Below are 19,511 nucleotides of genomic sequence, written 5' to 3'. Positions count from 1 at the left end.
TGCTGGATTGAACTACATAAGAATTGAATTGTATGATTTCTTTCACCTTGGGAAAGGAATGAAAATTAGATTGTTCATCTGAAGCTATCCCAATGAGAGGAAATATACATAAATATGTTTTGGAGGGGATTTGACAGTATAAAAGTAGTGATATAGTTGAGATGCAAGTTGAATTGTCCAACCTACTTTTAAGGTCAGGGTTAATGCCTGAATAAGTGTATTCTGTAATGTTTCTCCAGTGTTCAAATGGTCTCATTAAGTTATTATTCCTTAAGCATGACAGTTATCTCTCAGAAGGATATCAAATTAATTTTTTTCACTAAACACCTGTGCTGGTTTTGGCTGAGATAGAGTTCATTTTCTTCACAGTAGCGAGTATAGGGCTGTGTTTTGGATATGTGCAGAAAAAAAAGTGTTGATAATACAGAGAATACAGAGAAGTGTTTGTTACTGCTGAGCAGCGCTTGCACAGTGTCAAGGCCTTCTTTGCTTCTCACACCACCCCACCAATGAGTAGGCTGGGGGATGCACAATAATCTGGGAGGGGACACAGCTGGGAAAACTGACCAAAGGGGAATATTCTGTACCATATAGTGTCATGCTCAGTATGTAAAGCTGGGGAAAGAAGGAAGAGGGGGATGCTCAGAGTTATGGCATTTTGTCTCCCAAAGTAACTGTTACATCCTAGAGATGGCTGAACATCTGCCTTCCAGATGACGTGCACAGCTTTTGCTTTCCCTATTAAATTGTCTTTACCTCAGCCCATGAGTTTTCTCACTTTTACTCTTCCAATTCTCTCCCCCATTGCACCAGGGGGCTGTGTGGTGCTTAGTTGCTGGCTGGAGTTTAGCCATGATAACCTGTTTTGCCTATTCTGGATTTGGCGATTAGATCTCTCTTATCATGTTAGGGTTGTGTGTGTGTTGGTGGTGATTTGGGGTTATATCAGCTTCAGAGTTTTAGAGAATTGTAATACGGTGTTTATTAAAATAAGTATGCTAAGTGACTGTGGAACCAAACAGAAAACAGTGTCATAATTTTAGGCTTTAGAGTTGATGATATTGTACAAAATACAAAACATTCCTTTTATAAGATATGTGTAAAGAAGAAACAGTACCTTTTCCCTATGAACAGCAAAAATGTAATGCATACTCTTACCATTAATTAATTTTGTCTCAGAAAATGGAGTTTCTAGATATTTGATATGCTGAATAAAATGTACTTAACTAGAACTATATCACACCCAAAATTCAGACATCTATATTTATCACCATCTCCTAATTATGTCTCAGTGCATCAGCAGATGAATGTAATGAGTAACAAGATGTGGTAGTTTGGTCTGGGCCTTCCTTGGTGACCAGTCTGTAACCAAGGAAGGGTCCAGATTTGCCCAGTATTCCCTACGATTTTTACGTAAGCCAGGGTATAAGAAGAAAGGAGGAGAGGCCTTCGCTCTCTTTCCTTCCGGCAGCTTGGAGGTTCAGGTTCCCTGCTGTTGAGTCTGCCGTGTTGGGGAGCGAGGCCTGGTAAGGCCTTGTCGACCTTGGGAGGCAGAGGTTGCCGGCGATCGTTCCGGAGCGACTCTCGGTTGTCCCAAGGAGAATGGTGGGATATTTCTTTGCTAACTCTTTAGTTACTAGATCTCAGGCTACTAATAGGGATATATATATATATATTTTATTTTGGTTTTGTTCCTTTTTCCCTTCCCCCTTCCCTTTCCCTTGTGAAATTGTATATATTTCAATTGTAACATAAGTGTAAATATATTTTTATATATTACTTTAACTCTCTCTCTCGTTTCAGGTTTTCTTAGTTGTTTTTTTCTCCCTCTTCTCCCTGAGGTTTGGGGGGAGGGGGACACACACACGACTTCTTGTGGTGAGGTTTGGAGACTTGGCAGGGAGCCAGCTTCAAACCATATCACAAGAATAAGTCTGTTATATGTTACTGGTGCCAGCACTGTTATAGTTCATAAATAAAATCAGTAACTGAGGAAAGCATTTTTTCTGCACTGTTTAGAATTTTTTCTTCAGCATAACCAATTAGAGAATAATGAAAAGACTTGTGCACTTAAAAATGTTTTTTTCTGTTTTGTTGGAGTATTGCTATTTTGAGTGTTAGTCTGTGCTATATTTCATACTTTTACAACATCTTGCTATTCAACAACCCAATGCTGTTAGAGACCAATGGGTAGGACTGAAATATTAATATAATAGACTTTAAAAAGAAGAAGAGTGCTGGAAAAGTGTTTAAAGCTTTTATCCAATGACTATTTCACATAATCACAGAATATGCTGAGTTGGAAGGAACCCACAAGGATCATCAAGTCCAATCCTTAGCCCTGCACAGGACCATCCCCAAGTCACACCATGTGCCCGAGAGTATTGTCCAAACACTTCTTGAACTCTATCAGGCTTGGTTCTGTGCCCACTTCCCTGGGGAGCCTGTTCTAGCACCCAACCACCCTCTGGGTGAAGAACTTTTTTCTAATATCCAACCTAAACCTCCTCTGACACAGCTTTAGGCCGTTCCCTTGGGTCCTATCACTGGTCACCAGAGAGAAGAGATCAGTGCTTGCCCTTCCTCTTCCCTTTGTGAGGAAACTGTAGACCTCAATGAGGTCTCCCCTCAGTCACCTCTTCTCCAGGCTGAACAGACCAAGTGACCTCAGTCGCTCCTCATACGACTTCCCCTCAAGACCCTTCACCATCTTCCTTGCCCTCCTTTGGACACTCTCTAATAGCTTAATGTCTTTCTTATATTGCGGTGACCAAAACTGCACACAATGTTCAAGGTGAGGCCACACCAGTGCAGAGAAGAGCGGGACAATCCCCTTCCTCAACTGGCTGGCGATGCTGTGCCTGATGCCCCCCCTGGACACGGTTGGCCCTTCTGGCTGCCAGGGCACACTGCTGACTCATATTCAACTTGCCATAGACCAGGACCCCTAGGTCCCTTTCCACAGCACTGCTTTCCAGTGTCTCATTCCCCAGTCTGTCCATACATCCAGGGTCGCCCCATCCCAGGTGCAGAATCCGGCACTTGTCTTCATTAAACTTCATATGATTGGCGATTGCCCAGTCCTCTAATTTGTTGAGGTCTCTCTGCAGGGCCTCTCTGTCCCTGAGGGAGTTAACAGCTCCTCCCAATTTTGTATCGTCTGCAAACTTACTTACCATCCCTTTCAGTCCTGCGTCCGAGTCATTTATGAAGAGAACAGGGCCTAAGATGGAGCCCTGCAGAACGCCACTAGTGACAGGTCACCAGTCTGATGTTACCACATTCACTATTACCCTCTGTGCCTGACCCGTCAACCAGTTGCTCACCCACCGCATGATGTGTTTATCCAGCTGTGTGCTGGACATTTTGTCCAGAAAGATACCATGACAGATGGTATCAAAAGCTTTGCTGTAATCCAGTAACATCAACTGGCTTCCATTGATTTTAATGTAGACCTCTTCTTCCCCTCCCACTGAATGCTGAACTGTGGCACTATCCACTGCCTCAGCCTCTGCATCCCTTGTCCTATTTTCATACTCATAAGGAGCAGTCCCAGAATAACCTAACATTTGATTTACCATGCAGAGTCATGAATGGAAAGCAGCAGTAGCATGCCCAGCACATGCTACCTTGGATTACCATGAGGTAAAAAATCTCTTTGGAACTATGTCCTCTTTGTGTAAATAATGCATAGGGGGCTGTAGGGATCCTTCCATCTTCAATCCGTCTCTGTCAGCAACTCATGTGACCATAAGAAAGTAAATTTTGCCATAAATGTTGAATATACTTGTTAAATTTGGGTAATTCAATCTAAATATCCTGTAATAATGCCTTAATTTATTTTACTTGCTTTACATATTTAGTGCAACATATGCTAACTATTGAAATTGATGTACTTATTGACAGCTGAGAACCTAAATATAGATCTTGGATTAGATCCTATAGTATTTAAATTCACATTAATGTTTTTTACTTTAAAGCTATAAAACTTTAAACAAATAAATTGGAATATAATTGTCTCTTTTATCCCCCTCTTTTCACCTCTGTGTAAAACAAAGTTGTTTCCTCCCTTTATAACTTTATTGTACTGAAGTGTTCATTGTATTAGTTTGGGGTTGCTGCAAAACCTGTATGAATGTAGAAGTGAATGCTGGAATCATGTATTTGTGGCTCAGTGCCTTGTGCCACTATGCAGGAATACAGAAATACATGCTCTGTATATTATAGGAGACGGTTCAGCTCTTGTAAACGAGTCCTAATTTTGGAAATTGCAGGAATGTGCATAGGCAATTTGTAATAAATAAATGTTAATGCTTTCCCTTATCATCCTCCTTTTTTCCCCGTCTTACCTTTCTCCCTCCTCTATTTAATGCACTTCCTTTTTAACTTTCCACTATCACATTTTCAATTATATGAAAAAAATAGGATAGTTTTTGCAACTCCTTTTCATCATCTTCCAGCTCTTTTAATTGAAAACTGTTAGCCAGAAATAGATTTTTGCCTGATAGATGGGCAATGGGAGTACAATGAACATACTGAGGAGATTCCTCTTTTTAATTGTACCATCTGCATAACACAGGTAGAAAGAGACTGACTCAGCTAACCAGTATTTTCCTCTACCCCATTTGTGTTTTCAGTGTTTATGCGCAATATGTATTGATAGTGCATGTGACTTCCATACAGATAGTACAATCACACAAATGTAATCTTTAGTACATAGGTAGGTCAGTTCAGTTGGATGTACTGACAGAGTAGGGTCTACAGGGCAAGCACGATAAGCTGATTCTTGCTAGGAAAAACACTCAGTTCAATCACCCAATTTCTACATATTTAATTTGCAGTTACTTGGTTGGTTAGTTTTTTTAAATCAACATCCCACTACCACCCCAGACCAGATGTCTGTGACTGATCTGTGTGAATTGCATGCAGTTAACAGGAAGGGATAGTTTACCCCAGAGCTCTTTCTCACATAGGAACCCTTTGATTTTTATGAAGATTAGCTGTTGTGAGTTATTCTTTGCAGTTAAGAAGTACTCATCCTGGACCCCCAGTACCTGCATTTCAGATTAGAAGAGAAAGAATGGTTAAATGCTTTCCTACTATTAACCTCAAAACAATAAAGATGAAATATGTAATTGCATCACAGAATCACAATTGTAACTAAAAATGTGAGTGCTCTTGCCATGTATTCACTCTGCAGAGTCCCTCTTGAAATATGTCCCTTCAAGCATGTTTCTAGTGGAAGCCTCAGGTAAAAACCTTTCTGTTAAAGTAATTTGAACGAATATTTGAAGAAATCTTTAAACTTTTAGTACAAATTGAACTAGATTTGACCCATATATTTTTTCTACCCTAAGGGCATGCATGATTCAATGCTGATTATGAGTTCAGTGGTTGTCATCCTAATCAAGTTGACAAGCACTTGCTCAAACTCATATCAGATTATTCACATAAGAACTTATGAAGATGTGGTTAAAGAAATTTTGGAACAAACTGGATAAAATGATGACAATCCTAAATTATCTGTGTTAAAATAATTTTAAGTTGGTTGTGTTTCACTATTGTAATAAAAAAAATTTGGTGTGTCAGATGATATCAGTTAAAAGCATAGAGAACGCATGCCTTCAGCTCTCTCTGTGCATTCTGAGAAAAACAAGAATAGAAATAAACTTAGAACCTAATTCTGGTTCATTTTTTTAAAAAAAATCTACATTAAGTTATATGACATTACATATCAATATCATCAGATATTATGCATAATTTGAAGTGCTTAAGGAGTTATGAAAAAATGCTCTAGGAATGAGAAGGAAAAATAATTAGTTAATTATAAATTATGGCATAAATAATCAGGACAATTTTTAAATTTATTTTTATGCAGTTCAGCAGTCCTGCAAAAATGGCTTTTTGCTTCTCCTGTACTGAACCTAATGAAAGTAAGTGTAGTGAGTTGGTTGGTTTTTACTTTTGGTTTTGTTTATGTTTTTTTTTTCTTTGTTTGCTTAGGGTTTTTTTGGGTTTCTTTAGTGCGAACGAAAAAAAGGAGGGAGAAGAGGGTGAAGGATATAATTAGAAGTGTCACAGGAGTTTGGGGGCTTATATTATACAATAATGAAACTTTGTATAGTTACATCACCATATAATGTTGTCCCACCAGTGGAGTGCTGATTATTTGATTGCTGTTCAGGGAAACCATCCTAGATCTAAACATCATCCTAGATCTAAGCATTGGCACCTCATTGATTATGTCCTGGTGCCGACAGACAGATGTTCGCGATGTCCATCAGACCCGTGTGATGCCTAGTGCAGAATGCCAAACAGACCATCGATTTGTGCGCTGTAAACTTAACTTCAATCTTAAGTTCAAACCTAAAAGGGGCAGTATCCCAAGGAGGACACTCCAAGTTAACAATCTCCAAAAAACCACAGTGAAAGACAGATTCCAGGCAAATCTTCAAACTAGGCTCAAAAATCATTCTATAGATTCTATAGATCCCTCTCCTGAAACACTATGGCACCATATTAAAAACAGCATCCTGCAATCCTCTGAAGAATCCTTGGGGTTCTCCTTCAAGAAGAACAAGGACTGGTTTGATGAAAACAATCAAGAGATCCAGGAATTGTTAAGGAAGAAGAGATCTACTCACCAAGCACACCTTGCACTGCCTTCCTGTCACGTCAGAAAAACAGCCTTTTGTCTTGCATGCAGCAAACTCCAACAGAAACTCCGTGACATCCAGAACAAGTGGTGGATCAATCTAGCAGGAAAAACTCAATTATGTGCAGATACGGGTGATCACAGAGGATACTATGAGACCTTGAAAACAGCATACGGGCCTACATACCAGGTCCAAAGCCCTCTACTCAGCGCAGATGGTCAAACGTTTCTGACAGATAAAACCTCCATTGTGAATCAATGGTCTGAACACTTTCAGACTCTTTTCAGTACTAGCCGTGTAGTCCAAGACTCAGCAATTCGGTCCATCACACAACAACCGGTGAAGAATGAATTGGATATTGCCCCCACTTTGGGAGAAACTCTTAAAACCATACGGCAGGTGAAAATTGGCAAGGCAGATGGGGTTGATGGAATTCTACCTGAAGTCTGGAAACATGGGGGCCTAGCACTCCATGATAAATTTCATGAGTTCGTGGTGCTTTGTTGGGAACTAGGCGAACTACCATCAGACCTTCGTGACGCAGTCATCATCACTTTGTATAAGAAGAAAGGAGATAAATCAGACTGTTCAAATTACCGTGGTATTACTCTGCTCTCCATTGCTGGCAAAATCCTGGCAAGAATACTTTTGAACTACTCCTGGAAAAGCTGGCAGCCCATGGCTTGGACAGGGGCATTCTGTGCTGGGTCAGGAACTGACTCAAGGGTCGGGCCCAGAGAGTGCTGGTGAACGGGGCTGCATCCAGTTGGCGGCCGGTCACCAGTGGTGTTCCCCAGGGGTCTGTGTTGGGTCCAGTCCTTTTTAACATCTTTATTGATGATTTAGATGAGGGGATTGAGTCCATCATCAGCAAATTTGCTGATGACACCAAATTGGGAGGGAGTGTCGACCTGCTGGAAGGCAGGAGGGCTCTGCAGAGGGATCTGGATAGACTGGAGAGATGGGCTGACTCCAATGGAATGAAGTTCAACAAGGCCAAGTGCCGGGTCCTGCACTTTGGCCACAACAACCCCCTGCAGCGCTACAGGCTGGGGACAGAGTGACTGGAGAGCAGCCAGGCGGAAAGGGACCTGGGGGTGCTGATCGACAGGAGGCTGAACATGAGCCAGCAGTGTGCCCAGGTGGCCAAGAAGGCCAATGGCATCCTGGCCTGCATCAAGAACAGTGTGGCCAGCAGGAGCAGGGAAGTGATCCTTCCCCTGTACTCTGCATTGGTGAGGCCACACCTTGAGTATTGTGTTCAGCTCTGGGCCCCTCAGTTCAGGAAGGATATTGAGGTGCTGGAGCGGGTCCAGAGAAGAGCAACGAGGCTGGTGAAGGGACTGGAGCACAAGTCCTATGGGGAGAGGCTGAGGGAGCTGGGGTTGTTCAGTCTGGAGAAGAGAAGGCTTAGAGGCGACCTCATCACTCTCTTCAACTACCTGAAGGGATGTTATAACCAGGTGGGGGTCGGTCTCTTCTCCCAGGCAACCAACAATAGGACAAGGGGACATGGGCTCAAGCTCTGCCAGGGGAGGTTTAGGTTAGATGTTAGGAAGAAATTCTTTACAGAGAGGGTTATCAGGCATTGGAACGGCCTACCCAGAGAGGTGGTGGATTCACCATCCCTAGAGGTTTTTAAAAAGAGATTGGACGTGGCCCTTAGTGCCATGATATAGTAATTGGAGTTGGATCAGGGGTTGGACTTGATGATCTTGGAGGTCTTTTCCAACCCAATCTATTCTATGATTCTATGATTCTATGATAATACCCACTATAGCAGAAGGAATTCTACCCAAAAGCCAATGTGGTTTCAGAGTCAACAGGAGCACCACAGACATGGTATTTGTCCTCAGACAACTGCAAGAGAAGTGTAGGGAACAGAACAAAGGTCTCTATGTAACCTTTGTCGACCTCACCAAGGCTTTCCATACTGTGAGCAGACAAGGTCTATGGCAGATTTTGGAACATTTAGGATGTCCCCCCAAGTTCCTCAAAATGATCATCTCACTCCATGAGGATCAACACGACCAAGTCAGATATGGCAACACACTTTCTGAGCCCTTTCTGATAACTAATGGTGTGAAACAAGGCTATGTTCTTGCGCCAACCCTATTCACAGTCTTTTTCAACATGATGCTCCAAAGGGCCACGGCAGACTTTTGATGATCAGGATGGTATCTACATTCGATATCGTACTGATGGAAGCCTATTCGACCTAAGGCAACTGAAGGCCCATATTAAGACCTTGTCGCCCACACAGAAGCAGTTCTACAGCGTTTAACATCCTGCTTTGCAGACGCTGCTGAGCTTTTTGGGCTGGAAGTCAGCTTAAAAAAGACAGAAGTTTTCTACCAACCTGCACCTCAGGAAGTCTTCCATCATCCCCACATCATCATTGGCAAATCAGAACTCAAGTCAGTCCAGCAGTTTAATTATCTGGGAAACATCATCTCCTCAGATGGTAAGATTGACGGAGAGATAGACAACAGGTTAACAAAGGCGTATAGAGCTTTTCGAAAACTCCATAAAAGATTTTGGTGAAATAAACACCTGAAGAAAAGTGCAAAGATCCGTGTTTACAGAGCCATTGTACTGTCTAGTCTTTTATATGGGTCTGAAGCATGGGTCATTTGCCGCCACCACCTGCGACTCCTAGAACGCTTCCATCAACGCTGTCTCCGTACAATCCTAAACATCCACTGGTCAGATTATGTGACCAATACGTCTGTTCTAAAACAAGCAGCAGTCACAAGTATTGAGGCCATGTTGCTGAGAACAGAGCTGCGTTGGGCAGGACACGTCTCCAGGATGGAGGACTACGGCCTGATATGGTTTGAAACTGGCTCCCTGCCAAGTCTCCAAACCTTACCACAAGAAGTCTTCCCCCCCCAAACCTCAGGGAGAAGAGGGAAAAAAAAAAACCAACCAAGAAAAACCGAAACGAGAGAGAGACAGCTAAAGCAATATATACAAATATATTTACACTTATATTACAGTTATATACAATTGAAATATATATACAATTTCACAAGGAAATGGGAAAGGGAAGGGGGAAGGGAAAAAAAAAGGAACCAAACCAAAATAAAATATATATATCCTGATCAATAGCCCAAGATCTAGCAACTAAAAGAATTAGCAAAGAATATCTTACTACTCTCCTTGGGACAACAGAGAGTCATGCTGGAGCAACTGCCGGCAAACTCTGCCTCCCAAGGTCGGCAAGACCTTACCAGGCCTCACTCTCCAACCCGACAGACTCAACAGCAGGGAAACCTGCACCTCCAAAACCGCCGGAAGGAAAGAGAGAGCGAAGGCCTCTCCTCCTTTCTTCTTATACCCTGGCTTACGTAAAAATCATAGGGAATACTGGGTAAATCTGGGAACTTCCTTGGCTACAAACTGGTCACCAAGGAAGGCCTAGACCAAACTACGACACGCCTCCCTAAGACTGTGCTCTATGGTGAACTTGCCACTGGTTGCCACAAGAGAGGAGCCCAGAAGAGGAGATATAAGGACTCCCTGAAACAATATCTCAGCTTTGGCCATATTGATCATCATCATTGGTTTACTCTGGCCTCCAATCGGGAGACATGAAGATACACTATCTATAACGCTGCTACTTCTTTCGAGAACACATGTAGAATCATTCTTGAGGAGAAAAGACAATGTAGAAAGAATCATGTCTTGCCAATACCATCTAAGGAGACATTCCGCTGTGCCTTTTGCAACCAGACTTGTCTATCTTGCATTGGCCTTTTTAGCCATCAGCCCGCTTGTATCAAGCGTGGATAGAATCCTTCTCAAATCTTCATTTGCGAAGCCTAACCATGATGATAATGAGTACAGACCCTTCATGATCTGTCCAGTTTTGGGATGGGTGAACATGATGTTACAGAAGAAAATATACTTTGTTAGAACTTAGAGACTTGGGTTCTTATAATAGAGAGCATATGTTCTCCATATCTTGAAGACAAACATTTTTCACGTTGAACTTAAGGTTCTTGATGTCCACACGAATAGACAATAGTTGCAGGTATAAAATTTTGTTCAATAATGAGTAGTAGCATTCTCCTGGACTGTCTAATAAGAGGGGTGACAGGTTGTATGTGTGTAAACAGGATAAATTACTTTAAAAATAACAAAACCAGTCCCTTTTGTATGCACTTACCTGATTTAAAATGCAAAGGGCTTTGTGTCCTTGCTGATATGTGTCTAGTCTGAAATGTAGACTAGTTTGGAGAATAGAATCCCTTGTTCTTTTTTTCTGACTGTTTTCATCTGTTCTTTTTCTCTCTTAATGTATGTATATATAAATGAATCTCTTTAAAAGACAAATTTTCTCACTCCTTTCCATTCTTTTTGGTACCATCAGTCTTACTCTGCCAAGGTGTTTAAGTGGTTATCATTTAAAAAGCAAGTATATGCCCTAAAATTGTACCTGAAAAATGAAAACTTTCTTTAAAATTAGCTTAATTAAATATAAATTTTCATGTGAACATTTTATCAATTTCAGCTAAATGATACTGGATTAGGATAAGCTTATTCTGAAATAAGGACCCGTATACTCATTTATTAATTCACTTTCATATCATCCCTATTACTATTTTTCTTAGTCTGAACACACCTTAACATCATTCATTCATAACCTCACATTGGTGAGATGGCCAGTCTGGAAAATTATTCCTGGTAATCACATTCACAATATATGATCTATTTGTAAACATAGAAAATGAAGTAAATTTAATTGTTTTCTTTGTTTTAAATTAGGCTCGTGCACAGTTAGTTCGAGAAGTCGATGTAGAGAAGGTGTCAACTTTTGAGAACCCTTATGTAGATGCACTGAGAAGTTTATGGAATGACCCTGGAATCCAGGAATGTTATGACAGACGACGAGAATATCAGTTATCAGATTCAACAAAATAGTAAGTATAAAGTGGTTACAAACAACTGTATCTTATTTTCTGTTCTTTCTAACAAATTAATTCTTACTTTTTATCTTTGTATACTCTATTTTTGTGTACATACATGTACAGCTTTTTGTGTGTGTGTGTACAAGTATCTGTGTGTGCATACATATTCAGCACAAACATGCACTTAATAACGTGAATGCAAAGGCTACTCTAAGGAAGGTAGTGTGTTTGTTTCCCAAAACATAAGCCTATGATAATTTGAAATCTTACATTAAGTTTATACTAGGGAACTGCAATCAAGGGTAGACCTCTATGCAATTCATAAAAATTGCAATGCCCTTGAACATGTTTTCCTATTTTTTTCCTTTTCCCTTGTCTTTCCCTTTCCCCCTTTTTTTTTTTACTTTTTCCCTTTCTCTTTTGTGATCCTGATGATGAGGTAAATAGTATCAAGCAAGTGCTCTTGTGTTTTGTTCAACTACCTTTGCCTTGTACGAACAAGACCTAATCTTGAAAGAATATGACTGCCAAGAAGGTAAACACATAACTGAAAAGAGACTTCAATTTGTAAAGGGTGGAAAGCAAAGCATTTTAAGTTAAATCCTATTTGTTATAGATCAACAACAATGAAAATGCATATGTGACTAAGCTTGGTCTTGAATGGTACACATGTACCCTCTCGTGGCAGGATTCTGATAAAATAGCAATGGGATTTACCATTGTACCCTGAGCATTGTCTAAATGTCATCTTCAAGAAATTCAGTTGCTCTGAGTTATATAGCTCTGGTAAAATTTTTCATCTGCTAAAAAAAAGGATTATGGTAGAGCAGGATGATCTTTTGGTATTGCCCACTAGAAAAAGAGTTAGCATACTTGGTTATTAAAGCTGTGGCAAAAACTTCCATGGTCTCCACTGGAACTTTTAGATTAGCTATGAAAATCAATCTTATATACATAAGAAACTGAAAGGCATCATGAAGGTCCCATTAAAGTCAATGGAACATGACCATACACATAACAGAAGTCTGGAGTGAGATTTATCTGCACAGTAGTCTGAGGGTCCTTATCTTGCACAATCCTTTATACATAATTGAATCAAAACAAACTTAATATCTTACTGATGCAGTTCAGGCAGCTAGAGAGCTACTAGTACATGAATTAGGTCTGCTCAGATTTGCTCCAATACTCTGTTATTACCACACCACATTCTGCTTCTGCTTTATCAGCCTCACATACAGGGTTCCTATTGTTCTATGCAATATGCTGTCCCATAGAACTGGTTACCTTCCCAATTTTTATCGTTTACTTTGGCTGAACGCCCGGTGTCCACCGAGACTCTGCCCAACCCTCCCCCCAGAGGGAGAAGGAGGAGGGAAGAGGGGATAGGAAAAAAAAACAACTTTGCAAAACCGAGGTTGCTGAGAAAGGCGGTTTTATATTTACACAGAGAAGAAAAAGAGAACTATAAGCACTATACACACAGTAAAACTAACAATAAAGACTACTTCCCCACGAAAGGTGTTTTCCTCTCCGGAAAACAGCCGTCTATCCCGCTGTTATAGGTTATAATCTGAGAGCAGAATTTTCTCTTTCCCTGCTTCCCTATAAGAAAAACTGAGTGAATGGGGGGAAGGGAGGTCATTAGCTTTACAAAGGATGTAGCTCGCTAGCCTGCATTCCTCGCTAATGGATCATTCAGAGGCTGGGGGGAACTGGCCGCTGGCCGCCCAGACGAGGAACTGAGCAGACTGCGTTGTTGGCTTCTCGGAGGGAATCGGGGGGCTGCGTGCAGGCATTTTGGGGAGAGGGACTGGGGGGTCTGGTTTCTTGGCTTCTCATCCTGGTCAGCTCGTACTGCTGGCTCCGACTTGCCTGGCTGTCCCGCTCCCCGGATCTGCTGTGTTTCATCAGAGAATTGCGTTGCCCGCGGGAGAGAAGGGAGGAGTTTTGAGACGCCATCACCTGGGATAGCGGTGAGTCCCGTGGGAGTGGACTGCCTTCCTTCCCTTTCTCCCCCACTGAGGGAAGGATCCCCCAGTTCCTTCTCGGCTTCTCCCGCGGGCCGGGACCACTCCCTCCGGACCCCTCTCCCCGCGTAGTGACTACCGGAGCCCAACAGTGCCCCCTGCTGACCACGACCGAGAACTGCAGGTCCTACACCTTCAGCGATCCAACAGCGCCCCCTGCAGGCAACAACAGAGTACTGCAGGTCCAACACCTCTAGCGATCCAACAGTGCCCCCTAAAGGCAATGATTAGGACTGCACTAAAGGACAGAGAAGTATTCATTCAGACTTTTTGTTTTTCTAGGACTATCGTCTAGGTTTTTTTGTGTTCTGTTACTGTTTTTTTGCCAACATACATATATCTTTTAATAAAGGGTTGTTATTTCTTCTGTTTTTTCCACACTTCCTCTATTGAAACCCCTTAATTTTGAATTTACAATTGCTGAGAGAGAGGAGTTCGGTCTATCTCATAACTCATCCTCTTTAGCAAACATTCCAGTCTCATCAGACTGAGACACTCGCGCAACCATCCTGGAAGAGATGGTTTTTATTACTTGTATATGCATATTTTAGTGTGCAGTGGTTCAAAATACAGTAAAATCTCTCTTGTATTGCATGGATTCTCAGTGTCCTCAAATATACAATATTATGTTTTATTTTTCAATGGTAAGAAAGCTAAAAACCATAGAAAATTAAATATAAGTGATAATTTTTAGGGTACATAAGTAGTAAAAGAACATTTTAGAGACAAATTAGGCTGACTATACTTTCTGATTGTTTTAATTTTGAAATGAACAGCAAACATAAGTAAAGGTGAAAGAGAGCTTTTCTTATACTTTGAATTTGTTATATTTGTATGTCCTAACTTTGATTCCATGATAGATATAATACTGATTTCAAAATTGAAATAAATACATATATTTTAATGTTTACCTTAGAGGAATACAATAAAAATAGTAAAAATTAGTAAGTCTCCAAAGTAGGAAATAAGCATCTGATGCTACTTCAGATCAAATTGTGCTGAAAACCTTAGTTTTGACCTAGTTCTAATGAAATCATCACCATAGTAGATCTTTTGAGTAGTATTAAAATAGTATAGCTCATTAATGAGCTATAGAAACAAAATTTTCAAGCATTTTCTTACAAAAGGGAAATGTACTAGTTGACTGGTTATTTTTAAAACTCAACATATGTAACCATTTAACAACATGATTTATTTCAGATTTTGTAGATTTTAATTATAATAGATAAGAGTTTATTTTGTGGTGTTCTGCAAAAATTGTTTTAGAACAAGTAATAAAACACTAGAATTATGAAACACTATCTATGAGTCTTTATACGAGCCTCTCATATATTTATGCTTGCAAGTAGAGTTTCTTTACATATGTAAGTCCAGGAAAAGCAATTAGCAGAAACCAAAGAAGCATTGTTTTAAAAATACAGTCCTCATGTTTAGGGATAAAACATTGTCCTGGTTCCGACCAGTACAGAGTTGATTTTTGCAGTAGCCAGGAGGGGGCTTGACCAGGACCCTGAGGCTCACCACTTCATTGCTGGGGATGGGGGAAGGGACTCGCTTCAGAAAAAGGATTTGAAGTGTTGTATAAGGCACGAACCCCACTCAGACACGAACAAGTGCCAGGGCAGAATTAAGGTTTATTACAAAACACTTAGGTTTTAATACAGCGCTTAAAGGTCACATGATCTTCCAACCAATGACAATCAAGTACTGATTGAGCATGCGTGAGAACCCAGGAAACTACAACTCTCATAATTCCTTGCCACATCTCCCCCTTCTCTAAATAATTAACAAGTTGTAAAACAAATTTTTTAAACATTCTTAATGTAACCAATTTTATCTTAACTGTTTATAAAAACCAGGGCCTATCGTCACAAGGTCTTTATTGAACTGTTTACAACTTTATTGGTTCGTGCAATATTCAAGCAACCTTAAATTACCCAGGGTTTGTAGATGTGTAGAACCTTTTATCTGAGGGTGATTTTGCATGATTGGGTAAAGGCATCTTTATTTGAAAGGGAAATGTGTTGAGTTGTAGATGTGGTGTTTGAAGTAGTGTTGGTTGAGGTAGTGTTGTTGAATGAGTGTTTAAGATGTCTTGCCATAAAGTGTATTTGCGTTCACACACACATACATCTCCACTCAACTTTCTCATTCATACTCTGGTGACCACCGTTTCATTCTCTCCTCACACATGCATTCTTAAACCCTTTATTGGGTTTGAATCATGGAGTTTTGGTTTTGTATTGGTTACTGTTTGTGGGTTTTTTTGGTTCTGTTGTATCATTTATTGCTTCTTTGTGATTGTTCCTGTTTTGAAGAAGTGTTAATGTAAATTTACACATATAGGGACTAGATCCATATCTCTTTCCCCCCCATTTTTGTGTTCTTATAGCATGTTTCTCAATGTGTGGTGTGTTCCTTTTACTATTGTTGATTATGTTTCTTCAAATCCAATTTCTTCACTCATTTTTTCTGGTGATTGTTTCTGTTGTGGGGGAGGGCTAATATAAGGCCTGACACATTTAGAAGGGATCCATTGTAATTTGGTACCCTTGGATACACAGGCATACATCCTCCCTCAAGTTATGAGATCTACTGGTCCTGATTATTGCCTAGATACTAGATTTTTAATCATACCTGGTGTTTTGGAAGATGAAAGTATTTGAGTTTTATGTTGGTATTCATATCTACTATGGTTTGTATCATCACAGTTTAAGAAATTTAGAACATATGATGTTTTCTATAAGTGTTCCTGGGGGTTATATACTGACTCCCTTCTTTTTTGCCTTTGAAGCATTTTTTTGTGTGTGTTGCTGTATTATTTTATTTGGAATGTGTGTGAGTGGATGTGTCTTATGTAAGAGTTAGATTTTGTGTGATTAACAAGGAATTATGTGGTGTGTATTTTTCTAGGTAAATGAGGGTTAGTGAAATCTCAAAGGAAGGAGGCTTCGAGATGTGAAAGTAACTCTATAGCATAGTATGAATCAATTATAACATTCATAGGTTAATTACAAAACAATGTCTTGCGTATATGAGTAAGTTGTAAAACTTATATAGAGTCCCAGTCCACGGTTTGTACCTTATTGTTCCATTGTCTTCTTTTGTCTGTCCAGATGTAGATGGTCTTAGTGTCCCATTTACTTATTTCTTGAAGTCATTCTTTACCTTTAAAAACAATCTTGACAAACATGTTAATAACAGTTCAGTCCCTTTCAGATGAAAAGTGGGCAGGAATAGATGTGAGGATCAGGTGAATCTGTAGTTTTTGAAGCAATAGCGGTGAGTCACTCTATGTTATGGTGTCTTTTGCTTTTTGGCTGAAGGCTTTAAAGATGATTTTTCGTTGTGTGGTTTTCTTTGTATTGGAGATTCCATTGTTGGTCCTGTTAAATTTTTTTCTGGAACGTTTACAGTCCCCATTTCTTAATATCAGTTAGAGCAACTGTAACCAGGTTTAATTCAGTCTCTCAGGTAGTTGCGATTTACAAGCAGCTATTTTGTACTCTTGTTGACATTATGTATGTTGTTCTGTGATAGCAGAGAATGTTTGAATGCAACAAATATGGGGATGTTTAAGATTCTATACTTATTATTTGAATAACATTGTTATGATAATTGCATGTATGTGGATGTATTTGAGAATTTAATAACTTCTAATAACTTTTATTTTTAATAATTCAAATAAAGCTACTGGGAAATTAATGAAAAAATAGGGAAAAAATTTTTAAAACTGTAGTGTTTTGGTTTTGTGGTGGAGATAAACTTAAATGTTTTTGGTTAAAATACCACCAATTTACATAGTGAAAGGCAATAGCAAAAGCTTTTAGGCAACAAGGAGAATTTTTCTCTCTTTTTATTCCATGAAACAGAAGCTTTCAAATCCTTTTCTTTATCTTGAGTCCAGCAATTGATTGGTAATTAGCATGCAATCTATGCTGAAACAATCTGTGGGTAAAATTTAATTCAAATTTAGCTCCCTAGTAAACTGCTTATATAGCTCCAGTTTTTATAATATGTGCAACAATTTTGTTTGCTGACTGATAAAAGGTTTATCTTGCATTCTTGAGCATGGTTAGAAGAATATGAAACTGCTAAACCTAATAAAGGTTTTGTATCAGTCAGTTTTATATTTAAAAAATATGAATTAATGAATATATTGGGCTTTAAAATGGTGAGATGTTAAATTTTATTTCATGTGTAAATGTTTTTAAACTATTTTCTACCCTTTATTTCTATTGTTAAGAAAACAATTTACAGTACTTCTAAGAAAACGTATTTGAAAACAAAAAAACCCTACAAATGTTACAAGTAAAATTTACATCTTCTTGAAAATGTAAAATGCAGTTATATGAGTGAACAGTTAATAAAGTTTTAGTTCGCTATGTTTTGCTTTCTTTTTCCCATATTAACTAAAGAGTTAGTAGAAAAGTTTTTATAGGAACAGGAATAGTGGTAGAAGATGACAAAATCTAATTCCACCCAGTTGTTAAGCAGTAAACCATTGTTATTATGTTTGAGGGGCAACACATTATTTCTTTTTTCGCAAAGGCAATAATGTAAAAAGTGGTTTTTACCCTTTTCTTTAACTAAAAAGTAAGTTGTAAAATCTCGGTTTTCAAAATCTTCATTCTTTTCTAACTGAGATAGGGGCAAAAAGTATGAAAATCCATCTTTCTCTAGGTTTGAGAGATTGATAGATTAGTGAAAGGGTTTTTGTACATAGTGAGACCGTGTTTATATGGTTTTTTAGTAGTGTATGTAAATGCATTACCTCTGTTTTAAGGTAAGGCCACTGTATCATGGATTTAGGGGTATTTGTTTCTTGGGTCAATTGTAGGTTTAGCTGCAATAAAGCTGCCTTTGGGAAAAATCCGCTGTTAATTGACTTCCTCTTTGACTGAGGCAGTCTCTGTTCTACAGAATGAGAGATTTCAGTGGGTCCAATGGAAACAGAGTTAATGTCTGGGTTATTGCTGGTTATAATGTCTCTGTTTTGCTTTGGGGATGCTAGTTTAAGAAAGCTTGTTAAACAGGATTGGGTGTTTTTTAAGGGCCATTGTGAGGTTACATCTGTTCTGCTATTAAAAATGTTTGATATTCCTGTCTTTGCCTCCCATTCTAATTGTTTAATTTGGGTATAGGCCAATTTATGCATGTTTGTGTTTTGAATGGATTTGGAGGTGTGTATTGCTGTATGTTGTAGCCTTGTGGGGTGTCTTTGGGCTTGTGTTGTATGAGGGATTTGTTTGTTTTGCTTTATCAAGGCTCTTGCAGTGACTGTGTGTAAAGGGTTATGTGTTTCTGCAGTTAAAATTGTAACTGGTTGTTTCTTTGCTACTTGTTTAGGTTTGGCTTTCCATGTTGTGTATGGCATATTGTCTAACAGCACTTTAAAATAGTGAGAAATAAATACTCGATTTGGGACCCCTCCTAGTATTACTATTCTTCCCTCCATAACACAAAAGAACCTTTTATAATACCAGATAATCTGTCAATTAGTAAAGTTGTCCTTTTGTGACTTAGAAAGTTAAATATGGTAGCTGATAGTTGTATGTCTGCTGTGTTTTGCAATGTTACCTTTAGATTGTTGGTCGTGTCAGTAGGTGGACTGTGTTGTTCCAGCTGAAATTCTCACAGCATAAAACCAACAACTGCTATCATTAGTAACGTAGCCAATACATATATTGTCCATTTTAACGTCGGTAGCTTTGACTTCACTAATGGTCTCAGTTTGGGCAGGCATATGTTCTGTGTGCTTTCCCAGGCTGTATTCTCTTCTTCAAGCTGAAGTAGCAGCTGTTGCCATGTTTACTGTTCTTCCTCTTCTGCAGGATCCAAAACTGCTTGTCTTTTTTCTGGTTCTCTCGTCTCGCTGAGTTCAGTTTGCCACAGCTCAGCTAAGATTTCTAGGA

General features: G+C 39.4%; 1 protein-coding gene across 1 annotated transcript in view; it reads left to right on the top strand.

Annotated features, from left to right (window-relative positions):
* Positions 1-19,511, top strand: part of LOC113957785 (guanine nucleotide-binding protein G(q) subunit alpha) — a 164,403-nt gene that overhangs the window by 71,256 nt on the left and 73,636 nt on the right. Inside the window, exon 3 of the mRNA XM_027665558.1 lies at positions 11,427-11,581. Within this exon, the coding sequence (XP_027521359.1) occupies positions 11,427-11,581 (155 nt within the window). The remainder of the gene's footprint in view (positions 1-11,426; positions 11,582-19,511) is intronic.

This window comes from Corapipo altera, unplaced genomic scaffold, assembly GCF_003945725.1.
Source record: "Corapipo altera isolate COAL_440 unplaced genomic scaffold, ASM394572v1 61148, whole genome shotgun sequence".
Taxonomy (NCBI): domain Eukaryota; kingdom Metazoa; phylum Chordata; class Aves; order Passeriformes; family Pipridae; genus Corapipo; species Corapipo altera.
The sequence above is the reverse complement of the archived record's forward strand: the minus strand, read 5'-3'. Positions and strand labels throughout refer to the sequence as shown.